Consider the following 22,865-nt stretch of genomic DNA (forward strand, 5'->3'; position numbering starts at 1 on the left):
GTGGCCTTGTGGCCTTCAGAACGTGGGGCCCCCGAGAGCATGCAGGACCCTCCCTCTGCAGGGGGACCTTCCATGCAAGCAGAGGAACTGGGGCCCTGTCAGCGGGGAGGGGCTGGGAAGCTGCCAAGCCCAAACACAGTGGGTCTGTGCTTGCATACCCCTTGTGCCAGGCAGCTCAGCACTCAGTGAGGTCATATCACTGCTCTTCTGGGCTCCTGCCTGTGGGACGGTCTTCCCGCACTGATGAGAGCCTGCCTTCTGTCACTGTCTTCTGTGCTGCTCTTGCTCTGCCTGCTACCGTCACACCGAACAGGTCTGCCCCTCAACCTGGGTCAGCCCTGCCCACAGCTCCAGACTCATTGCAATCCGGGCCCTCGTGACCAGTGCTCTATTCAACCCCCGATCCCCCCACGGGTATGATTCCACTTCTAAAGCTGGAGAGAGCAGCTCCGTACTCCCCGTGATAGTGTGTGTGTGGAGAGCAGGGAAAAGAAAGGGAAACCCAAGCATCTGAACTTCATAATAATTACCACCAGCTTGGCCGGGCTACCCTGCTAATGAGCCGCCATATGTCCGGGCGGGCGGCGCGGGGCTGCTGAGCCTCGGCAGACAGCTGGGGGGTGAGCAACCCTCGCACCAGGCAGAATCAGCAGTGGGACCAGGAGGTGCTGTGGCCGTGAACACCATCCCGAGGGCCAGCATCACCTGGGAACAGCACAGAGGAGCCTGGCAGGGGCGTGTCCCTTTATGCATTTGGGACACCGAGGCTTGGAGACACAGGACTCACCAGGTCAGACTGGAGTGAGAGGCAGAGCCTGGGGGCGCCCCTGGTGTGTCTGGACGCAAGGAACGCGTGCTCGGCTGACAGCCTGCACGTGTGAGCCCTGTGTCCCTTTTGGACCTCAGCTGTGCTGTGCAGGGTCCCAGCAGGTTGATGACACAGGGTGACAGGCAGAGGGAGCTGTGATGCCCTGAGCACTGAGCATCAGCCTCCGGAATGCCCACAGCCCTGCCAGCCTCCTGGCCTTTGCCTGAGCTGTTCCCTATGCCTAGCACACGCTTCCCCAGCCCCCGGCCCCCAGCCCTGCACAGCGGCTTGCGTCCGGCCCCTCTCCCAGGGGAAGACTTCTCTGACCCCAGCTCCCACCCCTCGTCTCCTGGCCCCTATGGAATCAAGGATTTGGTGGCTGATGTGTCTCCCACGAAGACATAAAGCCCATGAAGGCCAAAGCTGCACCTGTCTGGTTCTCAGCCTGTCCCCAGGGCCTCGATCAGTGTGTGGCATTCAATAAAGCCTTGACAAACGAATGAAGCAATTAGCAGCTGACCATGAGCTCCTCAATATGCTCGTGGGGCCTGTAAGGTCTCGGCACACCAGAAGGCTTTTTGGAGAACCAAGGAGCACAACCCGTTGTTCCAGGCCTGGTGTGAAGTAGGTTTTGTACAAGGATGCTGAATGGTCTCTATGATGGACCAGGAAGAGTCCAGACGAGGAGTCTAGACAACCAGTCTAAAGCCACATTCCACCTGCACCTCTACTTGCCCTTCTTTGAAATGGGAGAGTCCTGGCCCTGCCTCAGGGGCTGTCGAGGTATCAGCTGGAGTAGAGCTAACCTCATCCCGACCTCTACGTGGGAGCAACCAACCTCCAGGGCCTTGCTCTGGGCCAGGCCTTCATCTGGATGGGCCCACACGGACTTCACAACTATAACATGGTAGTATCATTTCCTCACTCTACAGAGGGACCAGAGAGACTAAGGCACCTGCCCAAAGTCACACAGCTAAATATTCATAGCATCCCAATTTGAACAGCCCTTCCCTTACTAACCAAACGCCGGCCCAAGGCTATTGCTGTGACTCTCCCCACCCGCTCCCAGCCCCAGATGGGGCCCAAGCGAATCCAGGGCAGCTGCTGACACTCCGGCCCACAGCCTGCGTGTGCAGCACAGACAAGGTAGCCTTTAGCCCTCAGCATCGATGGCTGCATAACAGCAACCAGAAGAGCACGGAGTGGGGCTCAGAAATATGGCTCCTCTCCTGCCTCCTCCACTTGCAGAAACCACAGTTCAAATCCCCCTTCCTACAGGGAGCCCTCCTGGACCTCACCAGGGCCTCCTGGGGTCCCTTCTCTAGCCTGAGCCCCCGCCACTCCTATACTCAGTACTGAGCTTCACATGGCATCAGGCAGTAGGTGCGCCCCCAGCCAGGATGACAAGAAAGGGGACAAGAAGAAAATAGGAAGTCCCCAGGAAAGTCTGGAACTAAAGGGTCTAGAACTGTCCAGGCTGGGAACCACAAAAGCTGAAGGCAGGAACCACTGGCAGCCTGAGCACAGAGCAGCTGGACTTCACTCAGGCCTCAGAGCACCTGACCTTGGCATCTAGCTGGCAGAGGGGGCCACGGGGCTGGTCCAACTCCCTGGCCCTCGACTCTCCCATGAGCCTGAGAGCAGGCTGCCAAAGGGCTTGTTCAGCCCCCAGCCACAGCGGTGCACAGAGCTGCTGTGGGGGAAGGGGACGGACACTGAGTGACATCTGCCAGTCCCCATCCCTTGCTTGTCCTCCAGGCCACATTCTGGGTTCTGGCCAAGACTGAGTTGGAAGGCTGGTCCCTGCAGCATGTAACAGCAGTGGGGCTCCGTTCACAGAGAGTTTGTGGGTGCAGGCACCAGGCCCAGCTAGCCCCTCCTGCCGCCTTCACGACCACTGTTGCGGGACGTGCACACTCACTCTCATTTTGCAGGGAAGGAAATTGGGACACAGAGAGGTTAAGTGACTTGCCCAGGGTCACACAGCCCATAAAAGGTGAGGCCAAGATTTGAGCCGATACTGTTTGGTTCCCAAAGCACGCTATTAACTCTTACAGAATAGAATATTTTTTTGAAGTGTTGTGTATGTATGTGGACGTGCAGGGACAAGGGGGTGTTCAAAACACGGGGCAAGGGGATGCTGGCCAGGCTGCCTGGTCTGGTACCTGAAGGCCTCTTCTCCTGACTTCCCTCTTGTTCCTCACACTCCAGTCCTTCTGCACGTTCAGCCAGACCCCTTCTCCACGTCTGGGCCGCAGCAGCCCGCCAGGCCGCTTCCCCCGCCTCCTCTCTGCTCCCATCCTTGGCACGGAGCTCAGCATGTCCTTGAGTGCCCCATGGTCCTTGATCATCAGGACCCTGGAGAGATCATCAAGACCCCAGACACGATGAGGAGCAAAGAGATGGCAGCAGGCTCCTCCCGTGGCTCGGGAGCCGTGGGACAGCCCACACGAGGGCAGCCTTGGCGAGGTGGAACCAGGTCCTAAACCCACCAGCAGCCTCTGGGCACCAGGTGTCACCACATGGCATCCACCAGACAGGAGTTTCCCAGACACACTGTGCTGGTAACGGCTCTACCCGAAGTGCCTGCACCCAGACAGTCCCTCTGTGCCCCCAAATCAACCCTCAGCCTCCCTGCGTGTACTTCTGGTGGTGCAGCGTCAGGCTGTGACCGCTCCGTAGCTGCAATGCTCTCCTCCTCCCTCACTGCTCAGGTCACTTCACCTCCTCCAAGGAGCCTCCTTGGTCCCCTCCTCACCCTGCCAGCACTTAGCACTCTGTGGCTACTGCCAGCTCTAAGCCCCCTAAGGGCCACTTGGTCTGTCCATCTACAGAACGAGGAAACCAAATCGGTCTGCTCAGGGCTGAGTAAGAATTAGAAACAATGCTTACGGAGACTTTAGCCCAGGGACTGGCTTACTGAATTTGCTCAGGAATGATTTGCTGCCTACCACCATCACCATCACAACCACCACCATCAAAGTCACCATCATCACCATCACCGTCGTCACCATCTTCTTAGTATATGTGCTGCTGAAGTGAGCACAGTCATCACCATCATCTTAATTAATCATCACCAATATCACCACCATCATCATCACCACCATAACCACCATCACCACCATCACCACCACCATCATCATCACCATAATCACCTTCACCATCATCACCATCACCATCACCTTCACCATCATAACCGCCATAACCATCACCACCATCACCACCATCACCACCACTATCATCATCACCATCATCACCTTCACCCTCATCACCACCATCACCACCATCACCATCACCATCACCACCATCATCACCACCATCACCATCACCACCATCACCATCACCATCATCACCACTACAATGGCCATCACAACCATCACCCCATCACTATCGCCACCATCATCATGTTATCACTTCCACCATCCTCACCATTATCACTACCACCATCACTACTACAATGGCCATCACCATCATCATCACCATCATCACCACTACAATGACCATAACCCCATCACTATCACCGTCATCACCATCTTCTTAGTATATGTGCTGCTGAAGTGAGCATAGCCATCACCATCATCTTAATTAATTATCACCAATATCACCACCATCATCATCACCACCATCAACATCATCACCATCACCATCATCATCACCTTCACCATCATCACCACCATCACCATCCCCACAATCATCATTACCACCATCATCATCACCATCACCATCACCACCATCATCATCACCATCATCATCACCACCATCATCATCACCATAATCATCATCACCACCATCACCATCACCATCATCACCACTACAATGGCCATCACAACCATCACCCCATCACTATTGCCATCATCATCACCAGGGCTCTGAAGGACACATGGACCATCACACAGAAGAGTCATGACTCCTTCTCACCATGATCCCCACTGAGCCAGGGATGAGGCCTGATGATTGTGTGTGCCCAACAGAGAGTAAGAGCCTGATGTGTACTCGTGAGTGAAGCAACTCTCATCCCTGACACAGAAAACCAGGTTTTGGCCTTCCATGAAAATCCCCACAGCTGTTCCTCAGCCTGGCTGATCACTCGTCACCCCTCACCCAGGCTCGTTTGGTGTATGCCAGGAGACATGGGCAACAGGGAGAGTCCTAGCATACAGAATTAGTTGAAAGAAGGCGTTCTGGAACCAGAGTGCCTGGGTTTAATCCCAGTTTTGCCCCTTGCTGGCTGTGTGACATTTGGCAAGATCCACACTCTCTGTGCCTCCTCACAGAGAACAGCAGCCATCTGTGTGTGAGACAGACAGCACAGAGGACACAGGTGATATGACGACTTACCAGCTATTTATGCGGAAACCAAGGCTCAGAGAGCAGCCATGACTGGCCGGGGGCCGCACTGGGGTATGAGGAGGCTGGGGTCTGGAATTCCCTGGTGCTTCTCCCAGTCCCACTTCCCTCTGCGCCTTCAGTCCCTGCTCCCCCAGCCCCCCAGCCGAGGTCAGGAAGGCGCTCAGGGCGCACTCACCACGGCGAGCCGTAGATGCGGAAGCCCCGCACGGTGACCTCCGAGTCCTGCAGGTAGACACAGTTGGTCAGCAGGGACTGCACGTTCTCGTAGTTCTCCGGCTTCAGCTTCGACACGGACGGGAAGTAGTAAAAGTCCTGCTTGATGAGGTCAGCCATGAATTCCTGGTCGAACGTCAGCTCGTGGTTGCCGGCAATCACGATCTTGTACTCGTAGGGCAGGCTGCCTGCAGGGGTGGACAGAGACACGCAGCGCCCTGCTGTGGGCTGGCTGAGAGCCACCCCCCAGCCAGGGGAGGGTGGCGGGCGAGAGCCTCCGGACTCCCCTGGGGGAGCAGCACCAGCTGCTGGCTACCCCATCAGTGCCCTCGGATCAGAGGTGGCAGCAACCGGGCCCTTCCTCCTCCCTGCAGCCTTCCTGTTCTGGTGGCAGCTAAGTGACAGGCCACCAGACCCAGGCCAGCACGAGGAACCTGCACCGCTGCCTCCGGGCCTCTGGCCTCACCTTCAGGACTTGACTGCCTCCAATGGCTCCTTTGTCTAGGCCACTTTTCCCCTGAGAGGAGACCCTGCCCCAGGCCTCCAGGCCTGGTCCCCAGCCTCACTGTCCCAGGCCATGGACCACGCAGGGGGGCCTGACTCAGGAGCCTCCACGCTCCAGCAAGAAGCACAAGTGCCTCGCAGAGCCTGTGTGAAACCTCTGGAGACCCCCCACTTGGGGAAAGGCCCAACCTGACTGTCCAAGCCAAGTGCAACCCGAACAAAGCTGTCTACGCAGACCACAGGCTGAATCAGCGGCAGGTCCTTCCAGCCTGGCTCGGTGCAGAGCCCGGGCCATTCTCCCACACCGTCACCCCTCAAATAAGCAAGTCACTCAACCTTTCTGAGCCTCAGTTTCCCCTCTGATCAAGGTGGGTGTGCCCGGGGAATGCCCGTTCCTGGGGGCTACGGACCTTTCAGGCCCCTCGAACTTCACAGAGACCCTGCCTTGTGACTGGCTTCCCAGGGGAACACAGTCCAGGAACAGCTGGGCCTTCCCGCCCTGGCCTGTGACATGAAACTCTGGATCTTCTGCCCCGTGAATGTTCTGTCGAGAACCCAATTCCAGAAATGCCCCAACGTCTAAGGACCATGTGCCTTACTGAGTCCTGATGCTCCCAATATCAGATCAGATGGGACAGACATGCAGTCAGACTTGGCTCCCAACAGGTGCTCCAGGAAGAAGTGTGCTTTTCCCAGCCCTGTGTGAGCTCTGGGAAGAGACAGGGAGAGCCTTTCGGGCAAACAGTAAGTCGTGAGAATGATAAACAATAACACAACAATGTTTTGGGCACCGGAACTACAACTATTGTATTCAAAGTACAAAGGAACAATAGAGTCCAGATGTAGTTGGAACCTTCACTCTTCCCGCCCTGGCCCCACCCCTGAAACCAGGACCTACACATCCTGTCTGGTCTTGAGCTCTGCGGCCTTGGCAAACCGCTGCCCGAGGGCCATCTGAGTCTCAGCCCAGCCCCGGAGTAGGGAAGGGAGCAAGACAAAAGTTTTCTGCAAAACTGGCCGAAAACCATAATCTTGCCCACGGTGCCTCTCCAGGCACCCCAGAATCCTTCACAGGTTTGAGAAAAGAGGTTTCTCTTGAGAAAACAGGTTTTCTCCTCCTTGGCATTTATCAATTCTAGGAGCCCTGAGACAATGACTAGCTCTATGGCCAGGCCCCAGGCCCAGCTCGGCCACTCACCAGCTGGTTGCCTCAGTTTCCCCACTATAAAGCAGGCAAACCGCTCTGGGGTTTTGCAAGACACTGAACAGAAACGCACAGCCCTTGGTATCCACAGTGTCAGCTTCTCTGGGCCACCGCTTGCAGACCAGACCTACCCACAGGCCCATTTTGTTTGGCATAACTTTTCTATTTGAATCTGGTTGCCAATGTAAAAAAATGCAAAAAGTCCTCCCCCCCAAAATGCCATTCTTTGTTTTCTAAAAATTGATGAATCAATTTTAAAATGTCATGCCTCTGGCCCAGACAAGGGCTGAGTATCTGTGCCTCCCTCAGACAGGAAGCTGATATCTGTTTGCCCCACTCCCCGCCTGTCCCTAGGACCCACACCCAACCCACAGTCATTCATTTTGAGGAACCGCCCACTCCCTGCAGGCCCCGCCCCTCAGCGCTGCCAGTCTGGGCTCTTCAGGCTCTCTGCCTCCCCAGCGCGCCCACCCTGCTGGGCCTGGCCCAGAGGTGCTGAGCACCTGCCTGTTCTCCAAGCTGAGCCAGAGAGCTGCAGGTATAGGACGAGACGTGTTTGCTTTACTCGCCCCATCCCTGGCAGGTGAAATCTGGCAAATGAAGCCACCGACAGCATCATAGGGTGACATGGAGAGAGAAGGCTTCAGCCGCCCTGCTCCAGCTGCCGGAGGGGAGGGGGGAGTTTTGCAGGGGCCTGAGCATCTGGGGAAGGGTCGTGGAGGGCACCCCAGAGAAGACTGCCATCTCCTGGACCCCATCGTGGGGCCAGGCACCCTGGATAAAGGCCGACCCCTCCAGTCCCCATGGAACTCTCCGAGATGCGCTCTGTAGCTGGAGACATGAGGCTCTCAGGGCAGGAACCTGCCCAGGTCCCACAGCAGGTGAGCAGGGGCGGGGCCGCGGGACATTGGTCCAGCTGATCCCGCATCTCTGGGTCAGCGACTCTGACTCCTTCAAGGCCTCCAAGCCACGGAGTCAGCTGGGAGCCCTCGCTGAGCCCCTTCCCACACTGCAATCGGGGGACGAGGGGTGGCCTCTGCTCACCGCCTTCCGGCTCTGACTCTGCGTTTCGACTTCAGGTCACCCATCCGTCCCAGTCTGAGCCCGCCCCGGCGGGGGGAGCCACACTAATGTATTTACGTCCTGTCTCTGACTGGGGGTGTTACTTAAGCTGATTAACAAATGACTCCAACTGTACGGTTCCATTTATTTCTGCAGCTCCCGACTACCGGGGACTGGGGAGTGAGCCCGAAGCTGTCAGCTCTGCCCTGTTCCTCCCACCTCCGCAGAGGAGGGAACTGAGGCTTCTTCCCTCCCAGGGAGGAGTGGATGGAGGTCAAGGCTCCTGTACACAAAAAGCCAGGTGTGGACAGGAGCAACAACCTGATGCCTGATGCCCTCAAATACTGTCTGGGCTCTCCCTAAGAAGCAGGTGCCACGTGGCTCAGAGGCAGGGGGCACGTCCATTGGCAAACACACCGATGGCCCGGCACCGCGCCCCTCTGAGCTGGACGTCCAACCACAGACATACCTCTCTGGATGGTCACTTGGACCTGGCAACTCGCCAGCTGCGTATAACCATCACAGGCACCAAAGCAGAACTACCCCCATTTTCCATCTGGGAAAAGCAAGGCTCAGAGAGGTTACCCAAGTTTCCCTAAATCACTAATGAGGGGACTGGTAACCGCAGACAGCACTGGGCACTTGGTAGACCTTGGGGCTTGGCCTCACCAAACTCACCCAGAACTGGCACCCCAAACCATCCTGCCCACTGCCTCCTAGTGAGTGTGCGGGTGAGTGGCGGGTTGGAGGATGGATGGACAGAGATGGACAGACTACGGAAGAATGGGCGGGTGGGGAGAAATGGGTGAATGCATTTATTAATCAATCTATCCATCCTGGGATAACTCTGCCTGCCTTCTTTACCCCAAACGACCTCCAACTCCTGGATCCCCTCACCTTTCCTCCAAACCATTTCTCCAACTGTCCCAACAGAGCATGTTTTCAGACCCATGTGCCTCCCCGCCCCCCAACCCTGAATGTCCGTCTTTGAATCTTCTCCGATTAGACCTGCTCTCTCCCAGATGGAGGTCAGAGTGCTGGAACTAAAGCTCTGGAATGGACTGACCATCCTGGAGTGGTGTCGAGAAGTCCCCTCCTCTATCCTAGAACTGCTATCTCTGTTGTTACAGCCCAAGGTTGCCTTAGCTTCCAGGTGTTCCCATGATCCTGCAGCTCTTACCAGCTTGACTGTGGATAAAATGTCCCTGACCAACCAGCACAGGCTTTCTTGCTTGGCTTCTGCCTTCCTCTGCCTCTGTCTGTGCCGTGAAGCAGGGGAGAGTTTGTGGACCTTGGTGACTGGGTAACTGGTAGGGGCTTTGTGGGTAAAAAGATGAGATGAACGCAAAGTCTCCAGCACACAGAGGAAATTAATGCTGTTCCCTTGGTCCTTCCCAGCGGCAGGGCTGGCCTGCAGGGGAGCCGCCCAGTACGTGAGAGAAGCACCTGCCTGACAAAGTGCCGGAAGGGCCTGAACACTGGGAGAGGGACTTTTCTGCAGCAGGTGAAGCTGAGAGAGGGGGCAGATGGGTCCCCGTGGTTTTTCTTACCCACCTTCCCTTGTCGGCCCCTCAGAAGCAAAGAATCCAGTCAGCCTACCCAAAAATCCCATCAAACCAGAAACTTGCTTTCTCGCTGGAAGCCGGGCCCCGTTGTAATACCACCCCCCACCCCCTGTTCCAGACCCTAGAGAGACACCGTCAGGGACACTTTGATCAATAAGACTCAGTCATGAGTTCAGTCCCAGAAGTGGCACACAGGGGTTCCATCCACACCACAGAGCAAACGGAGGGGGAAACTGGAGATCAGAGAGGGGACGGAACTGCCTGAGGTCACACAGCGAGACAGTGGAGAGCCAGGACGAGAACCCCTGCTTTCCCGCCTCGGGAGCGCTGGACAGCGGCCACACCAGCCTCTCCCGGGACATGCCTGATGCGCTGTGGACAGGAAAAAGAGGAGGACAGGTGGGAGGAGCTAAGCATGGGCGTGACAGGCTGGTTAGGTCCTGGGCAGGGGGCTGATCTCCCAACCTGATCCTTGAGAAGCCCCAAGACCTCAAGGAAACCAGCCCTGCTTCCAGAATGCTGGGTGTTGTCCTACCTGTGTATTCTGCAATGCTCAGACCCTCTCCCTAAACGCTTCCTTTCTTCTCGACCAGATTATCTGAGTTCCTGGCATTTGCTAGCCATGGATTTGTTGGTAGTAAAAGGACCATTAGGTACAAGTCAGCTGAGCAGTAGAGGATGACCATAGCATTTGAACTTTCCCCTTGCTGTATATATCCTAATAGATACGCATCCACATACAGATGCCACAAGGCAGCAGGTGTGCACGGCGTTCGGGGCTCACAGAGGGGCACAAATGCAAACCTCTGCTACTTGTGCTTCCAAGATTAATCTCCTTCCGAAGGGCTACAATTCTTTTTTGCTCACGCTTATCCGTCCCATCGAACAGAAAGTGCTGCCTCCAAACTGCATAATCCGTTAAATTCAACAAGATCTGTGCAGCTTCTCTATAATCTATGCCATTCCCGGAGCGGCGCATGGAGCCCGGCAGAGTTTTAGTGTTCTCTAAATGCAGCGACAATCAGGAAAATGCCCACTTATGGCTTTTCCCGCCCATTCCCATCTCACAGAACACAGCAGAGGGGGATGGAATAAAGAGACGGCGTAACGATCTCTGATTGCATTTTTAGTACATCTTTGACAGTTCTGTGTTTAAACACTTGCCAGTGTCTGGGAGACTCACATTAGCAGGCTTCCGGGTATGGCGCGCCGTCTAGAATCACACTGAGAGGGAGCAAGCCCCACGACTCTGCTTTGAGCCCCCGGTTGGGTCTCGACACACCTCGGGCGCGTTAGTGCTTGGGGTGGACTCGCACAGCCAAGCACAAACGCAGGACACGGGCCGGCAGTGCCGAGGGATGCGAGGCTCTGCATGAAGCTGCAACAGGCAGGAGAGGTCTGAAGACGCGTGCCTGGGCCAGGGACTGGAGCCCAGGGACAGGAACACGCACAGCAGCTGTGCCTGCAAAATTTGTTTTCTGTTGTCCTGATGTGAGCGTTTCCTGGTGCAAGGCGGTGTCATAGGCAATTTACATTTTACAGTCAATGCTTCTTCCCACAGCTTCTTCCCACAGCTCCCCAGGTAAGAGGAAGTCTAGCCACAGAGGGGCTCACCATGGAGCCCAAAAAGCCTGAATCCTATTTCCACCTACTGGCTGATTGGCCTGGGGTGAAAACTCACTTCTCTGAGCTTCAGTGTCTTTGTCTGTAAGAAGGATTTAGGGTTCTTGCAAGAAGCACACTAGGAAGATTGCAAAGCACCTGTGCCGTGCTTACCCCAGGATTTGTTTAATTCAGGTATAAGATGCACAGAATGGAAATGACTGTCACGAATGAGGGAGTTTATACTTCCAGATCCCTAAACACAGGCAGCATTCCGGGCCCTACTGGCCGCATGGGGAAGCCAGAGTGTGTCAGGAGGCAGAGGGCGTGAAGAAGAAACCTGGACCAGAGCCTTGTTGTGGTTTCCAAGGGACAAGACAGGGAGGCGGGGTAAGTGAGTTTAGGACTGGCTAGGCTAGACAATTCTGGCAGATTCGGGGGCTCAGCGGCTGTCCCCACCTATTGGGTGCCTGGGTGCCTGGGGCGACCTGGAGCCCAGGTGGGAGCTGAGAGCCAGAGAGCCTATAAAGGAGTGGGGTGGGGGTGGAGGCAGAGGCTCTGAGTGGGTTGGTTTGTATAGGAAAGGCATGGTCAGAGGTGGGTCCTTTTACTCTCTCTCTAGAACTGGTTAACCCTGGAAGAGACCATGCCTCCAGGCTCAGCAAGGCCCTAAGATGTCAGAGCATCAGAATATGGAAAGTCACAGGCATGTGGATTCAACCTGGAGGAGAGCTGAGCCAGTCCAGAAACGTTAGCGGGGAAAATGAAGATGCGGACAGAGGGCTGGGAGGGGAGGCCACCGCCTGGGGTCTGCTGGCAGGTCACCCTGCCCAGAGCTGGGTGTGCAGGCACCCAGGGCGGGAAGGACCCGTCCTGGGACAGCGGGCCCCACACCGACCTGCAGGTAGGGCCTGCCACCATCCCCGCCTGGCCCGCGGTCCAGCACGGGAGGTTTCTGGATTCCCGACTGAACGCTGGTGCCCATATTTAAAAGGCAAATGCAATTTTTCTTCTGCTCCATCCTAATAGCCAAAATGTTTAACTTTCAAACATTTGTTTTTCCTGGGAAGTGTTTTAAAAACAGGAACATTCAGTCCTAATCATCTTTAAATGCCTGGGCCAACTACCACTGTAGAGTGACTTCAGGCTCAAAGGGACAGCCAAAACGTCTCTGCATCCCACCTCCCGAAAAGAAGGCCAGATGCCACCAGAAAGATTTCGCAGGAACCTCCCAGGAAGCCACAGCCTGGAAGGACACACGTGTGCAAAGGTGTTGGAGAAAGACCTGGGGTCTCAGGTAGGGGCCAGGCTGGTCACATTCAGTGCTTGGGGTTGTGGCGCCCTCTCTGGGCCAGGCCCTGTTGGTGCCCTGACCTCGTCTCGCACAACATGCCCATCCCTGCCCTGCCCTGCCCTGTCCATGCTGCCTCGGCCGCTGGAGGCCTCCTGTCTTTTTCTCCTGCTCTTCCAACCACCTGGGACCCCTCCCTGCCCTTCTTTCTGAAGCCACTCCAGCTCCACTCGCCCTACACAGGCTCCCAGCCTGCCCAGCCAGTGCTCTTGCTTCCGCCACCGGCCAGGGCACCCTCCTGGGACCTGCCCGTTTCCTTTCGCGCCCAGCCCTGGGGCATCACACACATTCACTGAATCCATGAGGTATTATCACCCAGCAGGACAGATGATGAGGGGTCAATGACCCACCGAAGGTCGCCCACCCAGTCCTCGAAGGATGTTCTGGAACGTAAAGCTAATCGCCATGAATGGGACCGATGATCATTAAGACGCCACCAGCCCGTCAGGTGGCGGCCTCCAGAAGCTGTGCGTCGTGTTACTCCGTGTTCCACGAGGAGGGGATGCACAGGTCTTGACCTTCTGAGAGCCCTTTCAGCTCTCCGAGACCTTTCAGGCACGTGTGTGAGCAATGCTGGGGTGGGGGCTCCCCGCCAGCTGTGTCATAGGGTAAGCATGTGGGACCAAAAGGACGCTTTCACTGAAATGGCATCTGAAAATGCATGTCTCTCTACTTGTTGCTGACATCCCAGGACATCAACAGTAAAGCAATCAAAAAGGCACGACCCTCCAAGGACAAAGGTTTGGGAGCTGGAGGGATGGATGAGTGGACTGGCTGCGCTGAGCAGAAAAAACTGAAACCAAAGCCTTGGGAGAGGGTTGGGGGAGGAGCAGGGAAGGGCTGTGGGAGGGGGTGTCACAGGAAGCCAAAACAGCTGTGCCCAGAGGCCCCAGAGGGCTCAGACCCAGGTGTGTGGTTGACCTAGAACTTGTAGGAGCAGGTGGGTCTGGAGCCCTTCCCCATCACACCCACTCAGGGAACCAGGCTCTTTCCTGCTAGTCTCCACAGAAGAAGAGGGTTTCGTTTTAAGGGAAAATATCAGCTCTGAAGAACCCTATTTAGGGACCATCAGGCCAGAGGGAGGACGGGCAGCAAGGTGGGGGCTGAACCAGAGGAAGATACAGTGAAAGCATAAACATGGTGACTTTGGAGACCCCAGGTCCCTTCCTCACTCAGCTTGCGAATCCTGAGAGCCAGGCTTGAAAACGGGGAATCCCTCTCTGGGGAGAAAGACAGGGCCAGGAGGGAAACCTACAGACACAGATATAGGGGGTTCTGCCAAGGAGATGGCCAGGTCCCCATCATGGCAAGCTGCCCCCTACACATACACACACACACACACACACATAGGATCCTCGGAGCTGGGAGGGAAACCTCCAGGCTGAACATGGACTCAGAGACCAAAACAAGCAGAAGAAAGGAAATTGGAGAAAATGGGACGGATGCAGGAGAAATAACTTAATACATAATTAACACCCTCAGTGAGATAATAGAAGAGATTGCACCCATGAAATTCTAGAAGGGTGCTCTTCACAAAAGAAATACAATCGTAGCAGCATTTTAAAAATTGGGTTAAAGAGTGGGAAGATAAAGTTAAGAAAATCTCTCAGAGACTGAAACAAAAAGACAATGACATGAGTGCCAGGCAAGAAAAGATATAAAAATCAATTGTATGGGTTGTAGAAGGAGATGTCACAGATAAAAGAGAAGAGGGAAACTTAAAAATATACGAACATGAGAAAATATTCCAGGATTAAAAGGCAAAGTTTGCACCATTAAAAAGGTTGCCCAAGTGCCCAGAAAGATGAATGAAAAAAGACTCACAACCAAGGCACACTGCCCAGAAACAAGAGAGCTCAGACACTAAGGGTGAGATATACAAACAAGAGTGGGGTTATCCCTGGCTACACCCAAAGTGATGAGAACGTTTTTGGAGCAGTGCCTTCCAAATCCTGAGGGAAAATGGGGTGCAGCCCTGGAATTCTATAGCTAGGCAAATGATCGGTCACGATTGAGGGCAGAGGAAGGACTTTTTCTGACATGCAACTTTGCCTACTTGCCTACCTTACTTACTGCACTCCTTCTCAGAAGACTACTGGAGGGTGTGCTCCACCAAAATGAGGGAGTAAACCAAAAACAAGGAAGCCACGGGGTGGAAGAACCAGGGGCTCCAGGATGGAAGACGGGCCGAGACTCCAGGATGATGGCTGTATGCAGGATCAACAGTCCAGACCACCTGGGGTCAGGAGCTCAAGGGAAAATGAGAAAAAGGAACCAGAAGATGGCTTAGCACAGCTCATCATACTGTGGTGGGACGGCTGGGGTGGGGCGGTGTGCCTGGGTGGTTCAGTGGTTAAGCAGCTGCCTTCGGCTCAGGTCATAATCTCAGGGTCTTGGGATCAAGCTCACATCAGCCTCTCTGCTCAGCAGAAAGCCTGCTTCTCTATCTCCCTCTGCCCCTCCCCTCCACTCATATTCTCTCTCTCTGTAATAAATAAATAAATTCCTTAAAAAAACAAAACACAAAAACCTCTGCAGGACACAGGAATGAACCATGATGGGTACACAAAAAACAAGCAAGCACACAAAACAACTGACTACTTTAGGAAACACAAGTTGCACAACCAATATTTAACCTAAAACTGTCCTAGAACAATATTAAAAAGACAGGAGAAGAGATATGCGTAGATGGGTGGAGTGGCTGTGTCTCTAAATCTACATTTTTTAAAGATTTTATTTATTTATTTGACAGACAGGGATCACAAGTAGGCAGAGAGGCAGGCAGAGAGAGAGGGGGAAGCAGGCTCCCTGCTGAGCAGAGAGTCCGATGCGGGGCTCGATCCCAGGACCCTGGGATCATGACCTGAGCCAAAGGCAGAGGCTTTAACCCACTGTGCCACCCAGGTGCCCCTCTAAATCTACATTTTTAATTGTAAGAAATTAGGAGTAACATCTAAAATTGGAAAATAAAAGATAGTCATAAAAGGTTGTTACTTAGAGACACCCTGGTAATAAAATCTACCAAGATTACCTGGGGAATGGGAATCGGGACTGAGGAGGGGCCTGGAGAGAGGACTGCTGGTTTCATCATAAGCCTCTTATCACATTATGACTATGTATACATATTACTTAAATGCAAATAAAACTTAAATAAAAAGGCAACAGGAGGCCAGGGGCTCCTTGCCCACTTCCTAATTCTCTCCAGGGGTAGCCTGACCTCTCACTTGCTCTGCCTGTTGTTCAAAACCTAGACCCAAATCAAACCAAGGCACACCTAAGACCAACTGAAAGACAAAAACGGCAGAAAACCTTAACTGGTTGGTACCTCCGATATCCTGAGCATGTATGTGCTGGGATTACTCTGGCAGCCAGGTTCAAATCTGGCCAAGCAGGTCTTCGCCTGGGCTGGTCAGGTAGACATTAATGATATCACAGGTGTCCCCTGCTGAGACCCTGAGACAGGCTCCCTCATGCCCTATTTCTAACTCTCAAAATAACAGTCTTGCAAAATGGGCAGCATGTTTGAAAGATACAGATAAACACTGGGTCTCAGTGAGGTTATATAACTACACAACTGATAAGCAGGGAAGTGGGAATCTGAACTCATACCTCTCTGAGCTGAAGCCCATGACATCCCCCTCTCTGTCACAATCAACACTTATGACATGTGTCGAAGGTTTTTCTACTAAACATTCCTCCAAAAATAAAAAACTGTTGCCATATATTTATGTCCTTACCAGATCTCTCCTGTTATGAGGAGTTCCAAATGATTTTATTTTAAATGACAGAATACTTTTGAGAAGATCTTGTGGCTCTCATAAACAGCTTTTGAAGACCATTTGAAAAACAGTATAGATCTTAGAACAAATTGAATGAATTCAGCAAAGGAGCAGGATACAAAAACAATATGCAAAACACTCAGTTGTGTTTCCATACACTAAAATCAATCTAAAAATAATGCCATTTGCAATAGCATCAAAAAGAACAGAATACTTAGGAATAAGCTTAACCAAAGAGGCAAAAAATCTGTATGTTGAAAACTACAAAACATTTGCTGAAAGAGATTAAAGAAGACACTGATAAATGAAAAGACATCCCATGTTCATGGATTGGAAGGGTTCATATTGTTAAGATATCAATACTTCCCAAAGCAATCTCCAGATGCAATGCAATCCCTACCAAAATCCCAATGATGTTTCTTGCAGAAATAGAAAACCCATGCCAAAATTCATATGGAATCTAAAGGGGCACCAAATAGCCAAAATAATCTTGAAAAAGAAACATAAAGTTGGAGGTCAAACACTTTCTGATTTCAAGGCTAACAAAAAAGCTAGGCCAGTACAGTACTGGCCTAGATACAGATGCTGATCAATGGAAGAGAAGAGAGAGCCCCAAAATAAATCTTCACATATATGGCCAAAGAGAGGGAGAAGAGGGGGAGGGGCAGAGGGAGAGGGATAAAAAAACCTTAAAGCAGGCTCCACACCCAGCATGGAGCCTGACATAGGGCTTGATCTCACAACCCTGAGATCATGACCTGAGCCAAAATTATATGATCCAATGATTTTTAACAAAGGTGCCAAGACCATTCAATGGGGGAAAGGATAATATTCTTATCATGCAGATCTGAGAAAACTGACTATCTGCATGCAGAAGAATGAAGTTGAACACTTAGCATACACCACATACAAAAATTAACTCAAAATGGAACAAAGACCTAAGAGTAAGAGCTAAAACTACAAAATTCTTAAAAGAAAACGTAGGGGCAAATCTTCACGAATATTCGAGAAATTGATTTCTCGAATATAATACCAAAAGTGCAGGCAACAAGAGAAAAAAATACTTCTAAATTAAAATACTTCTAAATTAAAATCTGTATCAAAGGACACCATCAATGGATTAAAAAGGCAACCCACAAAAGGGGGGGGATATTTGCAAATTAAATTTCTGATATGGGGTTAATATCAGAACATATTTTAAAAACTCTGCAATTCAACAAGGAAAATGTAGACAAAGGACTTAAATAAACACTTCTCCAAGGAAGATATACAAATAGCCAATGAGCACATAAGATGTTCAAACATCACTCATCATCACAGAAATGCAAATCAAAACATGGCCAGATACCATCTCACACCCATTAGAACGGCTGTTATCAAAAACCCAGAAAACAATGAGTGTTGGCAAGGATGTGGAGAAATGTGAATCCTTGTGTGCTGTTGGTAGAAATACCAAATGAAATAGCCATTGTGGAAAAATTCCTTGAAAAATTAAACACAGAACCGGCATACAACCCAGCAATTCCACTTCTGGGTATATGCCCCAAAGAACTGAAAGATAGGTCTCTAAGAGAAATGTGTCCACCCATGTTCACAGCAGCATTATTCACAACAGCTAAAAGGTGGAAGCAACTCAAGCATCCACCAACAGAAGACCAGATAAACACAATGCGGTACATCCATACAATGGAATATTGCTCAGCCTTTAAAAAGGACATTCGTGGGGCGCCTCAGTGGCTCAGTGGGTTAAACCTCTGCCTTCAGCTCAGGTCATGATCTCAGGGTCCTGGGATCAAGTCCTGCATCGGGCTCTCTGCTCAGCAGAGAGCCTGCTTCCTCCTCTTTCTTTCTCTGCCTGCCTCTCTGCCTGCTTGTGATCTCTCTCTGTCAAACAGATAAATAAAATCTTTTAAAAAAAAAAAAAGGACATTCATTCTCAAACATGTGTGCACCATGAAGATACACTCAGTGAAATAAACCAGTCACTAAAGACCAAATACTATATGATTCTACTTCTATGAGGTCCTTAGAGTAATTGAATTAGTAGAGACAGGAAGTAAGATGATGGTTGCCTACAGGTCGGGGGAGAGGATATACAGGTGTAAAGTTTAATAGGTATGGAGCTTTGATTTTACAAGATGAAAAAGTTCTGGAGACAGGGGGCGGTGATGGTTGCACTACACTGTGAATGTGCTTGATGCCACTGAAATGTACATTTTACAAGAAGTTAAAATGATAAATGTCATGTATATTTTACCACAATTTAAATTTTTTAAAAATCTCAGAAAAAGAAAACTAAGGACCTGACTCCCAGACAACTAGAATTGTGAGCTTGTGGAACCATAGGTTCCTGGGACCTTAGAATCCTAGAAATGCTCTTTTAAAATCTTAGAACCCTGAAGGTCAATCTAGAGCCTCCGCTCCTTGACCAACTCCCACCCCCCACCCCCACATCAAAAGGTCCCAGCTGAGAAGCTTCAGAACAGGAAGCCCACACCTGTTCCTATCTCCCCAGAAAACTCCTAGCATGGATTTCTCTTAGGGTTTGACAGCCCTGGACAAAAGGCAGGGTTACAGGGTCAGACACCTAGCCCTTGTGTTACTGAATATTGTTCCAAAATGTTTTACAGGTGCCTTCTGGCTATAAACAACTCTTTTAAAGAGGAGAAAATACAGCCCAAAATGATGTTTTTTGGAGTAGCCACTGAAATAAGTATTCAAAAATGATTAAGACCAAGTCTTCCTATTTTTAAAATGTTTCTTTGTAAAACCCACCATTTCAAAGCTAAAAAGACATTTTAGATGTTAGGATCCACTGAAGTAAAATCATCTTGCACCCCTGTGTACCTATCCCTTTATTCCACAGTCCTTTTCCTTGGCTCTAATAAGTGCTGAGAACTGGGAACAGAGAAGTCCCAACACAGCCCCTTCTCCTGCCCTCTAGTGTGGGATAGACACAGGCAAGCAGTTTGCAATCTGCAGTGGGGGTGCACAACGTCTTATGGAAGATACAACAATAGCTTTCCTTTCCCTGACCAGGAGTAAGGAAGGGGCTCTGAAAGGGTGGATGAGAAACAGAATCATAGAACTACTATCAGGGATGAGTAGAAATCCCAGCAGACAAGGTAAGTCCATTCTCCTAGCACACACCCCATGCAAGCAAATGTTCAGAGGTGGAAAAATCCACTTGCTAGGTATTTGGGAATTGCTTAGAAGCCCAAGGCCGAGGAAGGAAGGTGGAAGCAGGCCTTGGAGGGACAATTGGGGTCCCACCCACAGGGGGCCCCAGCTATCAGGCAAAGGTCTGGACTTCACCCCGAACATAGCAGGGAAAGAATGAAGAGTGCTAAGCGGGGAGGGGCCACAGTTGGATCAATGAACGAAAAATTCTTTAGAATTCCAATACGACAACGGTAGTCTGGAAAGTGACTATTTTGAGAGGTTGGGACATTACCCAAGAAAGCCCCGCTCTGTCAGCTCAATGCTTCCCCTTCAGTGTTGTAGTTGTCAAACCAGCCCAGAATTAGCTCCAAACGGCCTTCGGTGAGTCTCAGATCTTCATTTGCATCGTGTACACTCGGAAAGGTGTGAAATTCATCTTCTTCTTAAGAGAAATCAAAAAAGCAAACCTATACACTTTTTAAAAAATCTGCTTTCTTTTTAAAACAAATTTCAAAGAACCAAATCCTAACTTTTAAATAATTGTGTAAAAAAAAAAAAAAGGAAGACATCTTTGGATGATATTAATAATAATAATTAAAGCTGCCATCAACTTGGCATCTACTTTGTGCTGGGCACTTTAGATGCATTCATAAAACAGCCACAACAGAAATAGTAGCTGTATTTATTATATTTGTATCCCGTGCCAGGCCCCATGCTGAGCCCAGATCTCCCCCTGCCTCATTGAGCTCTGTCAATATTAGATCTCTTTTACAGATGAGAAAACCGAGGCCAGTCTCTCCAGACCCACATGCTTAGTTAAGTAGGATCCCAACTGCAGTGTCTTATGCAGTCCCTCATGATAGTTCCACAAAGAAAGTGTATTACTCCACTTGGTACCCCACTTATGGATGATAACACTGAGGCATAAGAGTAATGATTATCTCAAGGCTTCCCAGCAGCCTTGGCATGTGGACAGGCAGAGCTGGGAAGGGGGTCCACCTGTTGCTCCAAAGGCAGTTTCCTTCCCACTGGCTCCTCTCTCATGTAAGAAATTTGATTTAATTTATAAGTAATAAGCAAAGAAGAGTGCCTCCTGGGGGCTGGCGCTGTCCGTGGTGCTGAAGTGCACGCATGCATGAAACCAACAGCATCCCAACCTCAGAGATACTGGCAATAAAGGAATAAACAATTACATACCAGGTCAGGTGGGGATAATGGAAATGGAACAAATAAAGCTGGGTGAGCCTGACAGGAAGCTTCAGGGTGGGACAGCTGACCAATCCAGAGAATGTCTCTCTGAGACAGTGACATCTAAAAGCCAGGAACTAGGTAACCTCCAGGAAACCACACCCCTGCACTGGGTCTCAGTCTTCTCATCCGTAAAGTGGGGACAATGTTACAAAGAACCCAGGCTTCTTGTTGCGAGGGAGAAATAAGGAAACAACATGAAAGCACCTTTAAACTGGAAAGTGCTTTTTAACCATAAATGACCATCCAGAGGAAGTCATTATTGTTGTTAAGCCCCGACACTTGGAAATGAGGCTTTGTAGCAAGGTGTGTTTTTTGAATATGAGATGTAGGGTGTTGGAAAAATTCTCCCATCTTGTCAGCAACTTACCCATCACTTTGTTTGGTTGGCCCTGTACTCCTGGTCATAAATTTGCTATTCAAAAAGGCCAGGATTTTCTGGATACAGAAGGAAAGTTTCCATATTAAAAAAAAAAAAAAAACTTCTTAGAATTAAAAAATAATAAAAATTTAAGAAAGAGCATAGACCTTGGATTATAATCCTGACTCCACTTTTATTTACTGTACGATCTTGGACAAGCTTTTCACCAGACTGAGCTTGGCTTCTTCATCTGCAGAGACATTAACACAGACATCTCAAGGGGTTGTCTAGCTGTGTCATCCCATATAAGAGTGATTAACCCCCTGTAGCTCTTTAATTTCAAAATTAATTACAGTGAAATAAAACACAAAAGTCAGCTTCTTGGTCACAGTGACCACATTCTAAGTGCTCGATACCCACATGAGACAGGTGGCTACTGGTCTGGACAGAACTGGTCTAGGGCTTCTACTTGCCACCTGGGAGCTTGTAAGAAATGTAAAATCTCCAGCCCATCCCAGACCTGCCAAACTAGGATCCAGATTTGAACAAGACTCCCCCTCCAGGGGCTTCTCATGCACCTGAGGTCTGAGAAGGGCCAGTTGTGAGGATGATGCAGGAGACCAGGAGGGAAGACACCCCACTAAGTAGAGGCAGCTCGGTAAAACAGCAGCAGTGGGACAGAGCGGTATCCACACCCTCTTTAAGTGGTGATCACAATCTCCAAACCAAACCAGACACAGAGCTTCTGATAAAGTCTGTGCTGAGTCCAGATGCAGGAGGCAAGCGGGGGAAGATGTGGACAGGGAAATGGTGGGATCTTCCAGACATTTCAGAAGTTTGTGTGCACACGGGGACAGAATATTTCATTGCTGTGCTAGCCAGGATGTTCTGGCTGTTGACTATTCCTGTTTTGGAATGAAGTCCAGTGTGGAAATGACATTTAAAAAAAAAAACCCACAGGCTTATTTCACATCCAAATACATCTCTCCATGTTAGTGGAAAAAAAAAAGAAGAAGAAGAAGAAGAAGAAGAAAAAGCACACCAGCAAGAAAATCTTGCTTTCCCAACTCTTGAAGGATCAAGCCAGTATTTCTCTACCAACCAACCATTTCCTCCAATGGTTCCACAGCCTTGAATAAGCACTAACAAGAGAAGATGCCCTACAGGGTGAAAAGGACGATCATGGAGGGAAGCCCAGCAAAGGCTCTGAGCCCATGTGGCTATTAATATGACATCCCTCCTCTACACAACCACCAGCCTGGGGGCATCCACCGTATAGATGGGGACCTGAGACCCAGAGCAGGTAAGTCACCTGTCCATGATCTCACACCTGGGAGGCAGGTGAGCGCTGAGTTAAACCTAGATGGGTCTAACTTGGTCACAGGCTACCATTTCACCTTGTTTCCATCATGCCATGCTGTTTCCTTGCCTATATGTCTCTTTAGTAAAAGTCTTGTTTGTTTTGCTACCCACTATACCCTCAGCACCTAGCACAGGGCTAGGACAAGACAGGTCCTTGATAAATGTTTTCAGAGTGAGTGAATGATTGCAAACCTATGGCAAGGCAGAACTCCAGATTCAGACCCTTGGTTAGCCTGCCCCTTCGAGCTGGAAGACCTGAACCCCCCCTTCACTTGACCAAATATTGCCCAAATG

At 50.9% G+C, this 22,865-nt stretch overlaps 1 protein-coding gene across 7 annotated transcripts in view; it reads right to left on the reverse strand.

Annotated features, from left to right (window-relative positions):
- MPPED1 (metallophosphoesterase domain containing 1) overlaps positions 1 to 22,865 on the reverse strand; it is a 75,548-nt gene that overhangs the window by 20,137 nt on the left and 32,546 nt on the right. For 5 of the 7 annotated variants that reach the window (XM_082738847.1, XM_082738853.1, XM_082738849.1 and 2 more), the window contains one exon: positions 5,334 to 5,559. In XM_082738847.1, the coding sequence (XP_082594973.1) occupies positions 5,334 to 5,559 (226 nt within the window). Of the gene's footprint in view, positions 1 to 5,333; positions 5,560 to 6,474; positions 6,496 to 15,984; positions 16,217 to 22,865 lie in introns of those variants that run through there. The other 2 variants (XM_082738852.1, XM_082738850.1) reach the window with 2 other exon arrangements.

This window comes from Mustela nivalis (assembly GCF_964662115.1).
Source record: "Mustela nivalis genome assembly, chromosome: 7".
NCBI classification, from domain to species: domain Eukaryota; kingdom Metazoa; phylum Chordata; class Mammalia; order Carnivora; family Mustelidae; genus Mustela; species Mustela nivalis.